Source organism: Crocodylus siamensis, chromosome 9, assembly GCF_052110815.1.
Source record: "Crocodylus siamensis isolate JL-2025a chromosome 9, ASM5211081v1, whole genome shotgun sequence".
NCBI lineage: Eukaryota > Metazoa > Chordata > Crocodylia > Crocodylidae > Crocodylus > Crocodylus siamensis.
The window spans coordinates 53,035,445-53,053,122 of NC_143403.1; the positions used below are offsets into that span (position 1 = coordinate 53,035,445).

The 17,678-nt window shown below is 45.2% G+C and overlaps 1 protein-coding gene across 4 annotated transcripts in view; it reads right to left on the reverse strand.

The window, feature by feature from the left end:
- The window catches only part of TESC (tescalcin), a 30,381-nt gene extending 12,994 nt beyond the window's left edge, over positions 1 to 17,387 (reverse strand). Inside the window, exons 1-2 of one of the 4 annotated variants that reach the window (XM_090063473.1) lie at positions 17,079 to 17,387; positions 1,070 to 1,139 (exon numbers count right to left, since the gene is read on the reverse strand). In XM_090063473.1, the coding sequence (XP_089919599.1) occupies positions 1,070 to 1,139; positions 17,079 to 17,136 (128 nt within the window). In that variant the 5' untranslated portion in view covers positions 17,137 to 17,387. Of the gene's footprint in view, positions 1 to 1,069; positions 1,140 to 10,888; positions 11,055 to 12,045; positions 12,168 to 17,078 lie in introns of those variants that run through there. The other 3 variants (XM_090063474.1, XM_090063471.1, XM_090063472.1) reach the window with 3 other exon arrangements.
- Positions 17,388 to 17,678: the final 291 nt, after the last annotated feature.

Sequence of the window (17,678 nt, forward strand, 5' to 3'; positions counted from 1 at the left end):
AAGCAGCCTTGTTGCACTTAAAACACATGCTTTAAAGCAGTGGTTCTCAACCTTTTTCCTAGAGCACCCATTTGTAAACATCAGTGACCAGTCCCGACCCAGTAAATAGTTTAAGTAAAAAACAGCCTCCTGGCTTTGCCGATGCACCTCACTCCCGACCCACTGCCCCCAGCATGTAGGGTGGGGGGCAGAGCAGGGTTTGGGACATCGAGGGGGGCCCAGGCAGCCTCTTGCAGGCTGAAATGCCCACATTTCCTCCTTTAAATGAGAATCCATTTTTAAAGTTTGTTCACAACCCTGTCATATATTCTTGCAACTCACTTTTGGGTCACGACCCACAGGCCGAGAAACCCTGCTTTAAAGAACTGGTCAGAAACTAAGCATAGCATTTTCAAAAGAAAGCCTAGAAAGTGGTTTTCCTTTATTTGTTTTTCAAAATTTCCTAAGAATATTTTGATTTTAAAAAGCCCAACTGTTTTTCTGTACGTCTTTACCAACAGTTTATGGATTTTATTTCCAGTTTTACAGTATTTATTTTGGTCAAAACAGCTACTTTTTGTTTGGGGGAAAGATGGCTGCCAGTCCACAGCACATGATTGTCCCGAGGTGTCTAGGCCAGGAAGTGAAAATAATTTATAGCTGCAACTGCAAGGGAAACCTGGGTAACTACCCAAACTGAGATTCAACCAGGACTTTACCATTAATATCTGACTTGTGTGGAAAAGTGCCCTCAGTAACCTGAAAGAGATCAGGGATTAAGTTTATCATCTCTTTCTAAACCAGCATTGCTCCTTGTAGCAGCAGTATTCCCCTCGCTCCATCCCATGGGGTCTGTTTCACTCCAAGCCAGAGATGACGTCTTCTGAAATAAGAACACTTCTCTAGGTTTCAGTCCCTTTTAGAGCAATTCCACAAGATCTCACCTGCAAGCCATTGTACTAGTACCATCCAGATAGCTCTTTAGCAGGCTTGCTAACTCCAGAGAGAACACATATGCAGGATAAAAGGGGACTCTATAAAAATGCAGCCAGAGCAATTAACAGAGTACAGGAGGTAAGCAGCGCCCTACCGGATAGTTGGCTGGTCTCCACTTAACTGCTTGAATCTTCGATGAAGATGTTCAATTTGTTCTGAAGTGACTAACAAGAGAAAGAGAGACAGCTCATTGGTCACTAACTCTCCAAAAACAGTAAGTGAAGCACGAGTGGAAACCTCCCAGACAAATGAGACTCTGCAGCTGTGCTTGCCCCTACCAAGGAGGAAGCACATAGAAACTTGGTGAAATTCTGCACCCACAACGAGATGGGGGGCTGAGAAGGAAGGGTCCTGGGTTTCTGCTCATCCAGCCCTGCCAAGCTGCTAACTATTCACAGGATCTTATTGTTTGGAAAGCATCTTCTTATTTTGCCTTCAGAGAAAGTTCCCACAAGGGAGAAACTCCTTCACACACATTGGACTGATCTGATCTGCGCATGATACGAGTCATGGTTGTGGGATTGGGGATTGGACCCCAATCACGCCCTGTTGTGGATGCAAAGGGAGCCTGTGATCACGATCCCCCTGTACCAGCAAGCAGCAATGGCTCAGCGTACTGGTCAGCTGTTTGGGGAGCACACCAGAGCCCTTCAGGGCTCTGCTGTGCTCTCAATTTAAGATGGGATGGGAACCAGCCACAAAGTTATTACACTTTGTTAGTGCAGTGGGTTAATCGCTTCTTAAGTATAACATCTGCCAGGAGCCTCCGACTTAGGTCAGTAAGTCTTTCCAGGAAGAAGACAGGTACTGCTACATGTGGCATTTATCATGCCCGTTTGCCAATGGGTGCCATCTCTCTCCTCTACTACTAAGAAAGCTTTTGTCTCAAGCAGATTTCCCACTCTTCTCTGGTACCTTCTGCCCAGGACATACCCAGTGTACTGCCCACATAAGCCCAAATGACTTTTGTTTGCTCTGTAGCTCCTTCCAGACAAGGCATGACATACAATGCTGTCCTTGGTAGCCCACAACAGATGTATTACATACTGCAAATTGGAGTTATACACCAAATCCACAATCTCTGGCAGAACCCATGCACTGTACAAAGACAGATCCCCAAATTGCCACACTCCAGCAGCACAGGATATTGGCTAGAGCACAGGATTGATTGCCGGAGACTTCCGGCTTTTGCTCCTGCACTGCCCCTGCTCCCTTGATATCTTAGTTTAAAATGACCACACCTATCTTCACTTCTATTTTCCCATCCATAAATCAGGTAATTATCATTATCTGTTTATCTGCAAAGGGGCTGAGAGGACTGATTACTGGGTGCTTGAAAACTATTTTCAATGAGTTAAGTATATGAGCTAACTAGTCTTTTATAGAAAAAACAACCAGAGGCAATGCCGGATATTTCACATTGCATACAGCTACATTACAAACCCTATGTGAAGAATTATTTGTTAAGAGCTGTTGACAGCAAGAGACTTTTCCTTGAGGAACTGACATTTTAAAGGACCTGATCCTGCAATATGAGCCACTCAAACTCTTAATGCCTTGGTGGCCTATTAGCAAAAGCTGGTGTTAGACACTGACAGTATAGATAGGCAAAAGAGTTCATACACAAAGCACTAGAGTGACAATCTAGTCCCTAATTGGTAGGACTGTCGCCTGTTATCTCCCTCCTTCCCAGTCATCTCTCCAATTTGGAGGATCACCATTAAGAGCAACACAAAATAATTCTCGTAGATTGTGGTTGACTTGAAATAACATTAAAAAGACAGCCTTACTGATTGCTGCAAAAACACCAGGGAACTCTACAAGACTGAAGGCAATATATTTGAGCGAGATAAAAGGAACATGCTGTTTACAGTAGATATAATTACCCTGAGAAGTCACCAATCCACGAAATACACACTATGTAGGAAGTGCTGGATCCAAGATGTTCAAGTAACTATAGCAATTGGGGTACCCTGCTGGCACACTTCAAATGATCCTGGTTTTCAGAAAGTGCTTACCATCTTTGAGAACTCAGCACCCTTGAAAATGGCACCACAAAATTGAGGGAGATTATAAAGAGGATAGAGATGGACTATTCTCTGTGGCCGTAAGGGTCCAGACTAGGGGCAATGGCCTCAAACTGCAGCAGGGGACATTTTAAATTGGAGATTAGGAAGAACTTTCTCATTACAAGGGTAGTTAAGCACTGGGACAGGCTACCTAGAGGACCAGTGGAATCTCCATCCTTCGACATTTCTAAGAACAGGTTAGACAGACACTTGATTTGGATGGTTTAGGTCAGAGATGATACTGCCTTGAACAGGGGGCTGAACCAGATGACCTGATGAGGTCCCTTTCAGCCCTATGATCCTATGAGGTACTATAGATAACTGGCTGTTTTTTGAAAAAAATCTAGGCTTCAATGTACATTTACAATCATATGGTCACTAGTCATGCCAGCTAGGATAAAATCAAGAAACCTGTGAGGGTGATGGCTCAAGTCACACAATGATCAGCATGCAGCATCAGGAAAACTGGCATATTAAGGCCCATTCAGAAGCATCTGCCATTGGCCAACTGAACTAAGTTAAACCACAGCTCAAATCCTATGTGGCAAATCTTAAATCGCCCCACAGGAAAACACAGCTGCTTAGGAAGCCTGTGTTTAGAGTACAGTAACTCAACCAGGGGAGCTAACTAACCCTTTCAGGTACATACTATGACTGGACTGACTGACCATAAGAGCCGTCTGGGAGCTGCTCCTTCCAGAAGACGACCAGCTCTGAAGATTTCCTGTTTAGTCTTCAGTTCAAATAAAGACCTCACCTTACTGAGAACCCAGGAACAAACTCCATCCTAATGCATTGCACTCCTGCAGCTCGGTGAGCATCACAAAGCCCTGTTTAAGCCCCAGGCTCATCTATGAAGCAGAAACGAGCCCTGCCTCAGAGATGGGAAAGAAGCAGATAGCTTGGCAAGTTGCCAGCCATTGCACCATAAGGCTGGCATCATCGGGGACAGAACGCAGATCACTGAACCCGAGGCCTTGCCCTAAATGCCTCTCTCACTTTAAGAGGAACTAACCCTCTTTTAATGTATAATCAATTGTAGCAAGAACAAAGGGCTGACTGATCATCTCCTTAATCTCTGGCTAGAAGTTACTTCCTCCTCACCAATACCTAGTTCAGAAATTGTTGTTCACAGCAACAATACTAAAGTCAGTCGCTGGCGGGTACTTCTCAGCCCAGCACCAACATTGACAATTGCAGTTATATGGAGCAAGGAGGGCAGCCTTCGGCTTTGTTTGTACAAACTACTAGTTGTTGTCCGGGTGCCAGTTAGGATTTGCATTCTTTACCACTTACGCACAGAGATTGAAGATACAGCACACAGCAGATTGCATCACATTTGCTATGATGTAAAAAACCTTTAACTAATGGGTCTTTTATGGCAGGGCCCATTAAATACATCCCTGGCAGATCTGGAATATTGACTATAGCTGTAAAAAGACAACAGGTATGTATTAATATTTTTCTTCTTTTTATTTTGCCTAAGAAGCTATCTTCACTCTTTTAGTTTTGTTTTATGGCCTTGGAATGCAACTGTATTGATCTATTAGCCTGAGTGTTTCACAGGGCTCAATAAATGGACTGGAAAGTTATCTGCATTTTTTGTGTTACCTTCCATTTCTTTCTATGCCCACTGCTGAACCAGGTTGTAACTTCAAGCAATTTCCTCTGTGAAGCGCAAGAAAGATCTTTGGGCTAGCTATGCTCAGTGAGGGATGCGACTATTTTACTCTCCTTACAGCTGTGGAAGGATGCCATGATTACAACTTTGTGACTGACCGCACCTAGAACAAATCCACACCATCCCCATGGGTGACCAAAACACAACATAGCACATATGGTCACTGATGAAAAGGCTGATATGAAGAAAGGTTAGCCACTAGCTCAATTAAGCTGTAACAATGCAAGAGATCTTATCATTAGGAAATGAATAATAAGCAGGCTTGAGCAAGGATCTGTCTTGAAGTCCACTTCAGGGACAGCTCAGCTTCTTTCCGGGGCTACCATGTGGGTGGGTACAGAAAGCCAATCCAGGCTTTTCAGCTTGGAGGGGTTCTACCATGAGCTTGTAACCAGGCGGGCACAACCATCCACTCCACACTATCCTGTTGCTCAAAGCTGAGTGACTCCGTTCCTGGTGGATGCATAAATCCAGCCTGAATCCTTTTTTTTCCCCCATTCCAAATGCATCAAGCTTTCTTCTTCTCATTTTTTTTTTTTTTTTTTTTTTGCTCATGTGCACGATGATGGTATAAGGCTCCAGCAACTAAAATGGTTAATTTTCACCAGGAACAGCTGCATGTTAATGCCAGTTTGGAATGGATTCTGGCAACATCCCTGTATTTGAGTGGTTAAATCTATCATGTGATGGGGAGAGAACATATTTTCTAAGCAGAGCTCCTATACATCCAAATACCCAGTATCTGAAAATGTCAACATTTCATCGCATCAATTGATTCCCTTCTCATGGCTCCCCAGTTAGCCAAACAGATTTTCTGGGGTAGCTCAAGCTTTCTAGATGATTAGGATCCTGCTGTATCTTGTTCCAGTCACTCAACATGAGTCATTTCAAAGCCCTGAACTGCTCTAGGATCTGGCAGCCAGGTCATCCCCACAGCATTTTTAAATCTCTCTCTGGGTTTAAGCTATGCTTTACTTTTTCTTTACTTTTTTCAAAACATAAAGAAACACCTTTTCTATGATTTGCTTTCCAATTCTGGCTATCAACAATTGACCTTTCACATTTTCATTGGATGACATCACTGTTACCGTGGCAACACTGGGGGCAAGAAATCTTAAGAATCTGGAACTTTGCTTAAAACCAAAGCCTTGGATATCTTGGGGAAAAGTCTCAGAAAATGGAAAAAAGAAAGTCCCACCTAGCAGTGAAATAGTCCCTCTTCTTCCCCACACTGCAGTGTTCGAGAGGTTCCCACAGCACTCCAAGGTGCAGAAGCAATAAGCATGGAGGACTCAGAAACAGGACTCCTTGCCTCTTTTCCCAGTTCTGCGACTGAACTTGGAGAAGTCGTTTCACATCCCTAAAACTTGCATTTCACACATGTACAATGGAAGTAACCATCCACTTCCCCAGAGGGCTGTAGGGAAGGTAGCTCTTTGGGAACCACAGATAGAAGATAGTAGGTGAGTGAAGATCATCTCTGCTATTAGAGACTGCCAACCTTGTTTCACCCACAGATATGGTCCTGGGGAAGACCCTTACCATTCAAGGGGTGGGGTCCCCATCATTTGAGGTACCAGTAACCCATCCCCCCATCAAGTGGAGAGGCTATGGGATGTGCATAGAACGGGGTGCTGGAAGGGGCTCCTGTTCCCATCCTGGTGGAACGTGATACTCTGGAGCTAAAATACCTGCAAAGGAAGGAGGGCCACCGTCTAGAGCTAGAGCCCTACCTGTTAATGTGGTGACTCATCAACAGAGCAGAAAGGCTAAGGCAGGAGGAGTGGAAACTTCCCAGGGTCTGCTCACCCAATTGACTACTGAGGCAGAGGGGGAGGAAGGAGAGACTCAGACTCCCTCTGACTGCAGCCAGCCCCCAGCCAATGAGGAAACCAGTGACCTCGAGTTTGGGTTAAGTGACAGTGCCAAGGAGGAGTCTGGTCAGTCAGTGGCAGAGGAAACTGAGTGCCAGGGTTTGGCACTCAAGCATGGTATGGATTATTATCATGTCACCTATACTCACTAGTCATTGCAGGGGTGCAGGGGGGGGCACTCCTCACTGACACCTACACACCTCCATTAACCAACGGAGGGTTTTCAGGCATCACCAAGGGCCCAATATGAAAGTTTTCTATAGGTGTAGCTGGAGCCTGCTTTGGCTTGGAGCTTCTGGGCTCTGGAGGTGAAATAAGACCCTAGCTGGGCAGTCAGAGCCTAGGTGGAGTTTATAAGGTTTGAAACCCACGTAAACAGAATTTACTCAAGACTTAATGATATAGTGAATGTGGAACTGCACCACGTCATTCTGTGCAAGGTGAGGAGTATGAGACAGGGAAGAACACATTTCAATACATCCCTGTCTGTCGGATTTGGGGACCGAAAGTATTTGCTGGCTGATGGTTGTGTGCTCCTGCCTCTGCAGTAAGGATAGCTCACAGTGAAGGAGAACTATTATGCCAAAGGCTCTTGCTTGCACTGCAGTCTGATCTCACAGCTTTGCTGCATTTTAAAGGCTCAGTTTGCATGTTCTACTCGGCAAGTGGCAGCTATATACATCTCCATCAAAACTAGTGCCAAGGCTACGATGGATTTGGTTTCCCTGCCATCAAAAACACTGCAGAGGCAATTTGGGCTTGTTGGTCCAAAGCTCCTTCAGTGGATAAATTTGACTCCTTGTTTAAAGGCCAAAACAAAGCCAGATGTATTTATACAATTTAAATGCTGCCCTTCCCAACAAAAGCTCAGGGCAGCATTCCATTAAGAGAACAGAACAACTTCGAAGGGCAACTAGCAAAAGAAACCCCAAAATAAAACACAATAAAGCTGAGATCCGCTAAACAACATCTTGGCCTAGCTTTGGTTGCTAACTGCCTGCCCGAATAGAAGGGTCTTGCAGTGCTTCTGAAAGGACATCCAGGCTCAAGCTCTGGTAGGTCTCAAGAGGCAGCGAGTTTCAGAGGTGATGAGCAACTGGCGAGAGCAACTCCCACACATTTTTACCAAATGGACTCATGTACTGATGGCCTTTATTCCACCAGTTGCTCTCACCTGACTTTAGGGATTGTAATAGGGTGTAAGGCAGAAGACAGTTTAATATATTTCATAGACATTCGGGCTGGAAGGGACCCCGGAGGATCATCGAGTCCAGCCCCTTGCCCGAGGGGCAGGAAGTCAGCAGGGATCGTAGGATCCCAGCAAGATAAACATCCAAAAGTGTCTTGAAGGCGTTCAAAGTGGGTGCTTAAACCACCTCCGGTTCCTTAGGTCGGTAGGGCCCAGGCTGTCTAGAACCTTATAGGTCAAAACCAGCAGCTTCAAACTGAAATAACTGCACATCGTATTGAAACGGCTTACACTAGATGACCCTCCATAACCTTTATAATACAAGGGTCTTTGCAGCAGAGACCTGTCTTCTTTTAGAATAAGGTGCAGGTTGAAAGAGAAATGTGTGACAATAATGGAGGAGGACATCCATCTGTCTTTCAGGATGGTGACGTCATAGCTTGGTGCTTGTATGCCACAATGATGGATGCTTTGTCATATCACAGAAACTGCGGCCTTGCAATAAGACATCTGATACTACGGGGTTAAGTCAATTTGGGGGCTTGAGTTCTAATCCAGATGAATAAAGGAGTTCCCCAGTCCCTTTCCCTCCCTAGTACCATCTCTCCAAAGCCTTTTGGCTACTTGGATAGACAGAGTAGAGGAAGGGGAGCTGAGCTAAGCTTCAACTTTGCATTATTCAAGAGGTCCAACTTTAATGAGTTGAGATTAGTGGGAGAGGCGCCAGGGCTGTCAAGAGCAGGGGAGCTCAGTGCCCTAGATGAGTGGTCGTTCTTTAAGGAGATGATACTCCGGGCCCAAGGGGTGACCATCCCAACAAGAAGCAAGGGGGGCAGGAGTGCCCGTAAGCCCCCCTGGCTCACCAAGGGTGTATGGGAATGCCTGATTGCCAAAAAGGCGGCATACAAGGGGTGGAAGGGGGGTGCTATCTCCAAAGAGGAGTATACCTCCCCTGCTCGGGCCTGTAGGGGGGCTGTCAGGAAAGCTAAGGCAGACATAGAGCTAGGACTTTTGTCCAAAATCAAAGATAATAAAAAGTCCTTTTTCAAATATATAGGGAAGATGAAGAAAGCACTGGGAAATGTGGGGCCCCTGCAAGATCCTCCGGGCAATCTGGTGGTTGCACCAGAGGAGAAAGCAGATCTCTTTAACCAATTCTTCACCTCTGTTTTCTTGGGCAGGGACCGGGACTTCCCCACTGTGATGCAAGATGGATTCAAGGGGAACGCCCCCAGACCTCAGGTTGGGGAGGACTGGGTTAGAGAGCTTCTGGAGGGGCTGGACGCATTCAAATCAGCGGGTCCAGCTGCTCTCCACCCCAGGGCGTTGAGGGAACTAGCAGGGGTTATTGCAGGGCCTTTGGCACGGCTTTACGAGCGCTTGTGGTGCTCGGGCCAGGTGCCAAATGATTGGAAGATAGCCAACATGGTCCCCATCTTTAAAAAAAGGGAGGGAGGAAGGACGGACCCGGGCAACTATAGGCCCATCAGTCTTACCTCAATCCTAGCGAAACTCTTTGAGAAGATCATCAAGGAGCACATCTGTGAAGGGCCGGCTTCAGGGATGATGCTCAAGGGCAACCAGCATGGTTTCATTAGGGGCAGGTCATGTCGGACCAACCAGATTGCCTTTTATGATCGATCAGGTCACAAAAGCATTGGATGCAGGTGTCGCCGTGGACGTAATCTTTCTGGACTTCAGCAAGGCCTTTGACACTGTCTCCCACCCCATCCTCATTAAAAAACAAGGCAACTGTGGCATTGATGCCTACACAGTCAGATGGATTGCAGATTGGCTCAAGGGTCGGACTCAGAGGGTGGTGGTGGATGGGTCATATTGGACCTGGGGGGAAGTGGGCAGCAGAGTCCCCCAGGGCTCGGTCCTGGGGCCTGCGCTGTTCAATTTCTTTATCAGCGATTTGGACAATGGGGTGAAAAGCAACCTGTTTAAATTCGCTGATGATACCAAAATTTGGGGCGAGGTGAGCAGGCTAGTAGGGAGGGAAAGACCGCAGCAAGACCTGGATAGGTTACAGGCTAACAAAAACAGGATGTGTTTCAATACTGACAAGTACAGGGTGCTGCACTTGGGCAGCAGTAACCAGCAGCACACTTATAAGATGGGAAACTCCCTTCTTGAGAGCACGGAGGCAGAAAGGGATCTTGGAGTCATTACTGACTCCAGGATGAACATGGGCCGACAATGCGAGGTCACGGTTGGCAGGGCTAACCGGACCTTGTCGTGCATCCACAGGTGCATCTCTAGCAGGTCCAAGGAGGTGATCCTCCCCCTCTGTGCAACACTGGTCAGGCCACAGCTGGAGTACTGTGTCCAGTTCTGTGTGCCCCACTTCAGGAGAGATGTGGACAACATTGAGAGGGTCCAGAGGAGGGCCACCCGCATGATCCAAAGACTACAGAGCAGACCCTACAATGAGAGACTGCGGGACCTGAACCTGTTCAGCCTTCACAAGAGAAGGCTGAGGGGGGACCTGGTGACCATCTACAAACTCACTAGTGGGGACCAGAAGGGTTTGGGAGAGACCTTGTTCCCCCTAGCACCCCCTGGCATGACAAGGAATAATGGCCACAAGCTGTTGGAGAGTAGGTTTAGATTAGACATCCGTAAGAACTATACTCACGGTCAGGGCGGCTAGGGTCTGGAACCAGCCTCCAAGGGAAGTGGTGCTGGCTCCTACCCTGGGGGTCTTTAAGAGGAGGCTTGATGCCTACCTGGCTGGGATCATTTGAGCCCAGTTTTTTCTCCTGCCCAGGCAGGGGGTCGGACTTGAAGATCTACATACATGGTCCCTTCTGACCCAACTTCTATGATTCTATGCGAGGCAGAAGTCATATATAGGGAGGAGAGAGATAAAGCTCAGGGCAGCTTTGGTTTTGCTTAAGTGAATACTAGAGCTGATGGAAGATAGATGACTGACCGTCTCTCTCTGAAACATCACCAGGCAAACGCTGGGCTGTTGGGACAGCTAGATAGCTTGGTGATATGAGCACCTTTGTCTGGGAACAGAGTTAAAATGATCAACTCATTTCACAAAGGCCAGACAGCTGGTAATGAACAGTCACTTACTGTGTCTACCCACCTGGGCAGAGGAATCATGAAACTTCTCAGGTGGTAGTTGGATATTTTGTCTCCTGAGTCTTGGCCTGTCTGAGCTATGGTTTCAGTCACACAGCTCTGAGTCTTCCTTAAATCATCAGATGTCTCCTCCAGCCAATGGCAGGGTATAACACTACCTGAAATCTTTTCTGCATGGAAAGGAAATAGAGATGCCAGGTGCATTAGCTACTTGCCTACTCTCCTAATTGGGAAGCAGGCACAATGACTAGGTTTTTGCTTTTAATGAGTGTTTGTACATAATTACAGCTTATATGTATGTCATTTCTTTAAGAGCTTGAGTTCTGTCCTGCTAATTCCTGTGACAACTCCTTATGATTTCATTAAGATAAGAATATGGACCCAAAGGCAAGTTTGCCACTTTTGCTGGGAAGTGTAATTAATGAGTGCTCCTTCTCTGGTCCAGATCTCTGCTTCGTGGGAGGGAAGGATTAGGTAAGCCTCCCATATTCCAGGAACACTATCAGCACCACACACAAGTTCACTTAAGTCAGCGATTTGCCAAGTCATCAAGTCCTACCCCCAACCACAGCAGGATGGTTTCCTAGAGTATTTTTACTAGGGCCCAACATAGCCCAGTTGCAGAGGGCTCCAGTGACATGGCAAGTCTCCTTTGGAGGCTCTCTGACAGACATCGGCATGAGGAAATGCTCACAGGTCTGCATCTTCAAATGGCCTTTAAACTGACACCCCAAGAATCACTCTCTCACTTTGGCATTCAGACTCCTCCACTACTTCCTGACAGTTGTCACATCCACCCTTATGTTGCCATTTAGTTAATCTTTTCTCAGCTCTATCCTTCCAGCCCCTCTGGGTAGGGAAATCCTGCAGTCATTTCTTTCTAAAGAAGGGTTAATTCAGCATGGGACCCGTCTGAGACTGGAGTGTGCTGTCAGTTCAGACTAGAGCATCAGCCCTCCACAGGCCCTGGAATCGAAACATTTCATATGTCATATGCTGACCTGAGCTTTGACCACCTTCTGTCTGAGGGTAAGGAGTGAAGGACTATCTTCTCTCTGCTTTGCCCTGCAGTTATCCGTTTGCAAGTGAAATATTTATATTAAGAACCCAATGAATTTGGGAGCCTTCGAGGCTTTACCCATTTCTCCATGCTTGTCCTACCTTCCATGTCCCCGAATCACTGCGAAGAGATTAAACAAACATGAGGCTCTGCATGGACACGCTGCTTTAAGGCCTGGCTATATTGACTGCCAATGAATCCAGGTATTTGACAGCATGCTATGTGGTTGAGGATAGCTGGGGTCCATTTCCTTTAGGCTTAGTGCCGCTTCAAACATCACCCTGAAGAATGAGGTTAGAGGAAGGTCACTGAAGAGGAAAGGAAAAAGCCCCCCCTCAATCAACATCTGGCATTCAGCATTCTGCTTGCACAGTGACCCTAATATTTGCTTCTTTTGCAATCCCTGGGAGCTTTGGCATTTAAATGGGAGCATAAAGGTGGCCCCTGGAGAATTTGGGTGAAGTGAACTCAGCGAGACAGTGAAATGAGCTGCCAATGATCTGCCAGACTGGCCTAAAACTAATGTTTTAGGGTTCTTATTTGTAGCAATTTCAGGAGACATCACATGGCACACTCAAGGACACCAAGAAAGGCTGACTAACCATTATAAAACCTCCATCATGCAATATTAGTCTCGTGTCTCCAGCATTAAGTAGAGTTTAATGTTCTGCCCAGAGCATTATCAAAGAAGGATTAAATTCAGAGACTTCTCTCTCTCCTCATTAGTTTGCTTTGACCTTCTTTGGTTTTTATTTTAACATGAAATATGTTCTTGTCCCTTCCCAATTGGGTGGAACCGAGATGCGAATTAGACCCATGCTCAGACAATGAGAAAAACCAGAGGCTCCAGCCTCTTTGGCTCAAATGTTAATCTAATAGAAAATGAAGGGGAGTCATCTCCAAGGGTAATCTTCCTACCTGTCTGCAAGCAGAGATGTTTCAAATGCTTCCAAAGTAGCTCATCATTATAACCCATTACTATATTAGAATAGAGTCAACCATAATAAGCATGCTTAGATCACAGGAGAGTGGGCTCAGTATTCCCAATATAGCTTCCCACTGGAATGTGGCTGGGAACTTTTGTTCTCAGAGGCATGCCAAAGCCACTTACTATAACTGACAGCAGGCTTTGATAAGCATGAGATCCACTGTGCACATGTCAACCCTCACATGATCATGGAGGGCAAAAGCACCTTGACCCAGCTTGGCATTAGGTTCTTAACACAAAGACTGGCACTTGCCATCATTATTTGGTTTATGGTAGCCTGCGGAGGCTGGAACTGAGATCACATCGCCATAGTGCGTGGCTGTTGTACAGGCACGCAGGACGAGAAGTTCCCTGCTCTGCTCTCGAGAGAGGAGACAAACAGAAGCAAAGAGATGAGTTGCAACTTGCCCAAGGCCACAAGTCAGTGTTGCAAATTGGACTAGACACTACACGTCCCAAAGTCCTAGTCCAGTGTCCTACCCACACCAGGATGCGCTGCCTTTCTCTCTTCTCTATATATGTCCCTGCCTTGCTGCAATGTGCAGCAAGACGCTGTAAGCTGAAGTTCCTTGGGGTAGATAGTATCTTCATGCATTCCTGTAAAGCATCTAGCACCCTTCTGCATACTCAAAACAATACAGAAGTCAGCACAGAGATAACCCTAGCCTGTTTCAGTCTCTGCAACACTCCTCCCTTCTTTTAGCACAGGCCTTGCCTCTCTCTCTGCACACAGCCAGACCAAGAGCCTTCCTTTCTGAAGGTCCTTCCTTCCACCTGTAAGATCTGCTCCGTCTCTCTCAGCCTTTTATCCTTCTCATTTCAAATCTCAGGTGGCAAGAACAAGCTCTGCTCTCTGCTCCATGTCATTTCTCCTCTCTGGTTCCATCATGTATTATACAACTCCACAATCACATTAACTTTGCAAAACAGCCTGTGACACCAATTTGTATGAAAAAACACTTGGCAAAAATTAAACAGTATGCATAAACTGTGAGTTGATTTAATCATTGCATCCAAATAAATACTCACTGTAAATAAAACAAGTTAGAAGAGAGAGAATTTATTCCCATGACAAACTCATTCCTTGCTGGTGACACTCTGAAGTACTGTTTGTCCCAGCATTTGTACTCCCCAATACAATATCTGAACACTATACTCAAATGCACTTTTATAACCTTAATATTGTGTAGGTTTCTACTTGTGTAACAAACTCATCCAAGGTGCTTGTAGGGGGGTATGTGTGTATATGCATGTGTGCCGTCACACATTTAACCTTTTTCCATTTTGTGATAGATTCCTAAAGGCTAGGTGGATATTATTGCAAGTATGTCCCAACTTGTCAAAGCACATAGTATCAGAAAACTAATGGCTGATTAATGGATCCAACAAATGTTTCAAATGACAAGTGACTGATTTCTGAACATTAGCCATTTCTTCTGCAACATCGATATGAAAGTGAGGCTGTATTAATCCTATGACCTGACTGACTCATCTGGGGCATGAGTTGAAAGGAGGTGGGGGGAATGTTTCAGAAGTAAGTGAACATGCTCCCCAGCTCTCTTTAACAGAATGAAAAGCAGGCTGAATCAGACCTATATATACAGAAGCCAACCTGCTGCTTGCAATCAGCCTTTTTTGTAAGACCTGCCTACGTGCCCTCTATTTGCTTGCTGGTGCCTTTAGGATACAAATGTATAACAAAAGGAGTGAAGCAGGTTTCATCCCCAGAGAGAAAATTACAATTAACAACAGAACATCAACTCGCTGGTTGTTTTTTTAAATGCTCTTGCGCTGGCACTAGAAAGTCCCTGTGGGACCTCCACTGCAACAGCTCAAATATGAAATCTCTCAGGGGAAACTCATCAGCTGAGGCTTGTGGGATGGGAACCAGGGAGCATGCCAGGTAAACATTTTTAGGGGGAAGGGAGGCAATTCAGAGACATCCCATTTTACATGGCAAGCTTTACTTTAGATTCCTTTAATTGTTTTCAACATGCTGAACTCACTTGAATACGGTTTGCATAAGCTGAAACCCAGTTTTCATGTTGAAACTGCATGCAATTTATGGTTTCAACATGAAGCCAAGTGACAAGCAGCAGTTTCTCTCAATCCCAGAAGTCAGCTGATACAGCCGTCACCTGGCGTCCCATAGAAATCATGCAAGGCTGTATCTTGCATGAGGTCGTATCAATCTAAACTCTAAGCTAACAAAGCTTCAGACAGGTTAGTAAGAAATCCTTGAAGCAGAAGAACATTGCACAGTTGGGGGGTGGGGGTGCAAGGGAGGGGGAGAATACCACAGAGCCCCGGTCCCAAGCACTTCCCCTCCGTACTGGGGAAGTTCACTTCCTGGACACGCTCCATCTGGTAAAACACACAGCTGAGAAGTGCACAGGGTAAAACCAGTCTATGGTTTCAGTAGAATAATGCCAATGCAACTAGGGAAGAAAAGAGACATGCTTAATGCTGTTAAAAGGCTTTGGTGATGGAAAGTTCCTCATACTTTTTGCTCAGAGTATTTAGCTTTAACAGCTGTTTTTCAGGCTGTTCAGGATATTTAATCCAGGAGGATGACTATGACATTATGTCAACCCTTCTATCATCAGGAATAAAGAAAACAAGAGGCCATGTCAGATTATGTACCCTGAATACATTCGTTCTTTAGTTACAAACAAAATAATATTAACTTGAGTGACTTCCATGGCATCGTGGCTCTTCAGACCTGTGGTGAATATAATCTTTTAGAAGGAGTAACATTTATCTTCCAACCTGGTCCCTTATATGCAGTTGGTCATTTCCTAGTTACATGTTAGAACACGCATGTTACATGCTTGCTTGCCACCTGTTCTAATTAAGAGCATTTCTATAAAAACTACAAAATATTTAATTCCAATAAGGTTTATGTTGTGAATAAGAGGCAAAAATCTTACCTTTAAAAGTTCAGAATTGCACATAAAACCCCAAACAATCCAGATCTTAAAAAACTCTATTACCTTAGCCTATGCCCAAAAATACATGTTTGTGGGCATCTATACACTACACACGCATACACATTTTCTTTTCATAAAGACCCCGGAACTCAGCGTTCCGGTATTCAGGATCTGAACCTAGGTGCAGATGCATATCTTTTACAACTCGTATTTTTATAGCAAGGTTCAAAATGAAACTCCAGGTTCAAACACTCTCCAGCTTTGGAAGAAGAGGCTGAACTAGAGAAAGGATTATGAACTTCTTGCATTGAGAGTGTCTAGATCCTAGGTTTAGGATCAGGTTTTGGCAAGCATGTGGTATACGTTTAAAATCACTCCCAATTGTAAGGTATAAATGGAAACCTCTCATTGATCCATAACTACAGTAGCCTAAATTGAAAAATATGCTCATGAAAAATGTACATGAATTCAAGCGGATCATGCATTTACACTTCCTAAGGTTAGCCAACTTAGTAAACTTCAACATCTCTTACAACCAGTTGTAGCTTCAAAACCCATGCTCATTAGGGATGCTGGTAGATTACAAGGGTAAGAAATCAGTTAGGGTACAGGGGATGTCTTTCCATTATACAGACTCCTAGATTTGCAGTGCTAGGTAATTTGTAATCCTTTTACTGTAAGTATTTGGTGTTATCTCCAATAAACAAAGGGGGATGCTGAAGCAAAAGATGGTTTTATGGTTGTCCCAAGGTCACCCATCTGTTATACAGGTTTGCATATTCCGTTTCTCAGGACTCCTTGCAAATCCATGCATCATAGTCAGCTACTAGCAAGGCTCTCAGAACTGCAGTTAGTCTCATCCAAGGGCTGAATTGTCAGCGCAAACTGAGCAGACTGTATTTTAAGTTAACTTTCACAACCTTCCTTCCCAACCAAGTACTGTCATCTAGTTGTCATCACTTGCTTAAGGTTTTGAAAGCTGCTATAAACTGCAACAAGACAGAGCAACCCTCAAGCCCAAAATCATTTTTGCAGTTAAGCCACATTTATCACAAGCTCTGTGCTTGGTGCAATGTTTGCAGAAACAGTAGTCGGAGATGCATTAAAAAAAAAAAAAAAGAAAGAAAGGTAGCCTGTCAGATCTTCCGTAAACCATTTGCAATTATTAAAAATAAGACAGTGGCAACAAAGGAACTAAGCATGAAATAATACTCACAGCCAGTCTTCTCAGCAAGTTCTTGAATCTCCTCTGACATGGAGTGAGAGGAACCCATCCCCTTAGGATAAAGCACTGAACTGAAACAGCTGGGGCAAAATTCCCTCGAGCCCAAACTAGGGGCCAGGGTTGTGACGGATGTTGCAGGTAGTGAGGATGCTGCAGGTAGCGACTGTCAGAGGGAAAGAGGAAAGTTGTTTTACCAAGGCCAGTGCTAAACATAGAGGAGGGAGAAGGCAGACCTGCTAAGGGAGTGTTTTAAGAAGCCGACTCAGCAGTGCCAGGGGGACTGCCGTACAGTTCATCGGTTTAAATCTTGAGGAAGCAAGAGCCACTAATTATAATACTGTGCTAGAGAGGGGGAGGGAGAGTCACGTAGGCTTCCTCAGGGTCCAAGAACCCCCCATGTCTTCAGATCCATTGGATTTAGGTCAGCAGTGATCTTACGTTCCCATTAACACAGCAAAAGTAACAAGGAAAGAACACTGCTCTGCCTTTGGCCCCTTCAGTAAGGGAGGATACAGGAATCTCCTTAGAAAACATGCCATGAAGAATGGCAATATCCCCAAGATTTGCATCTAATCAATACCAATGTCAAGG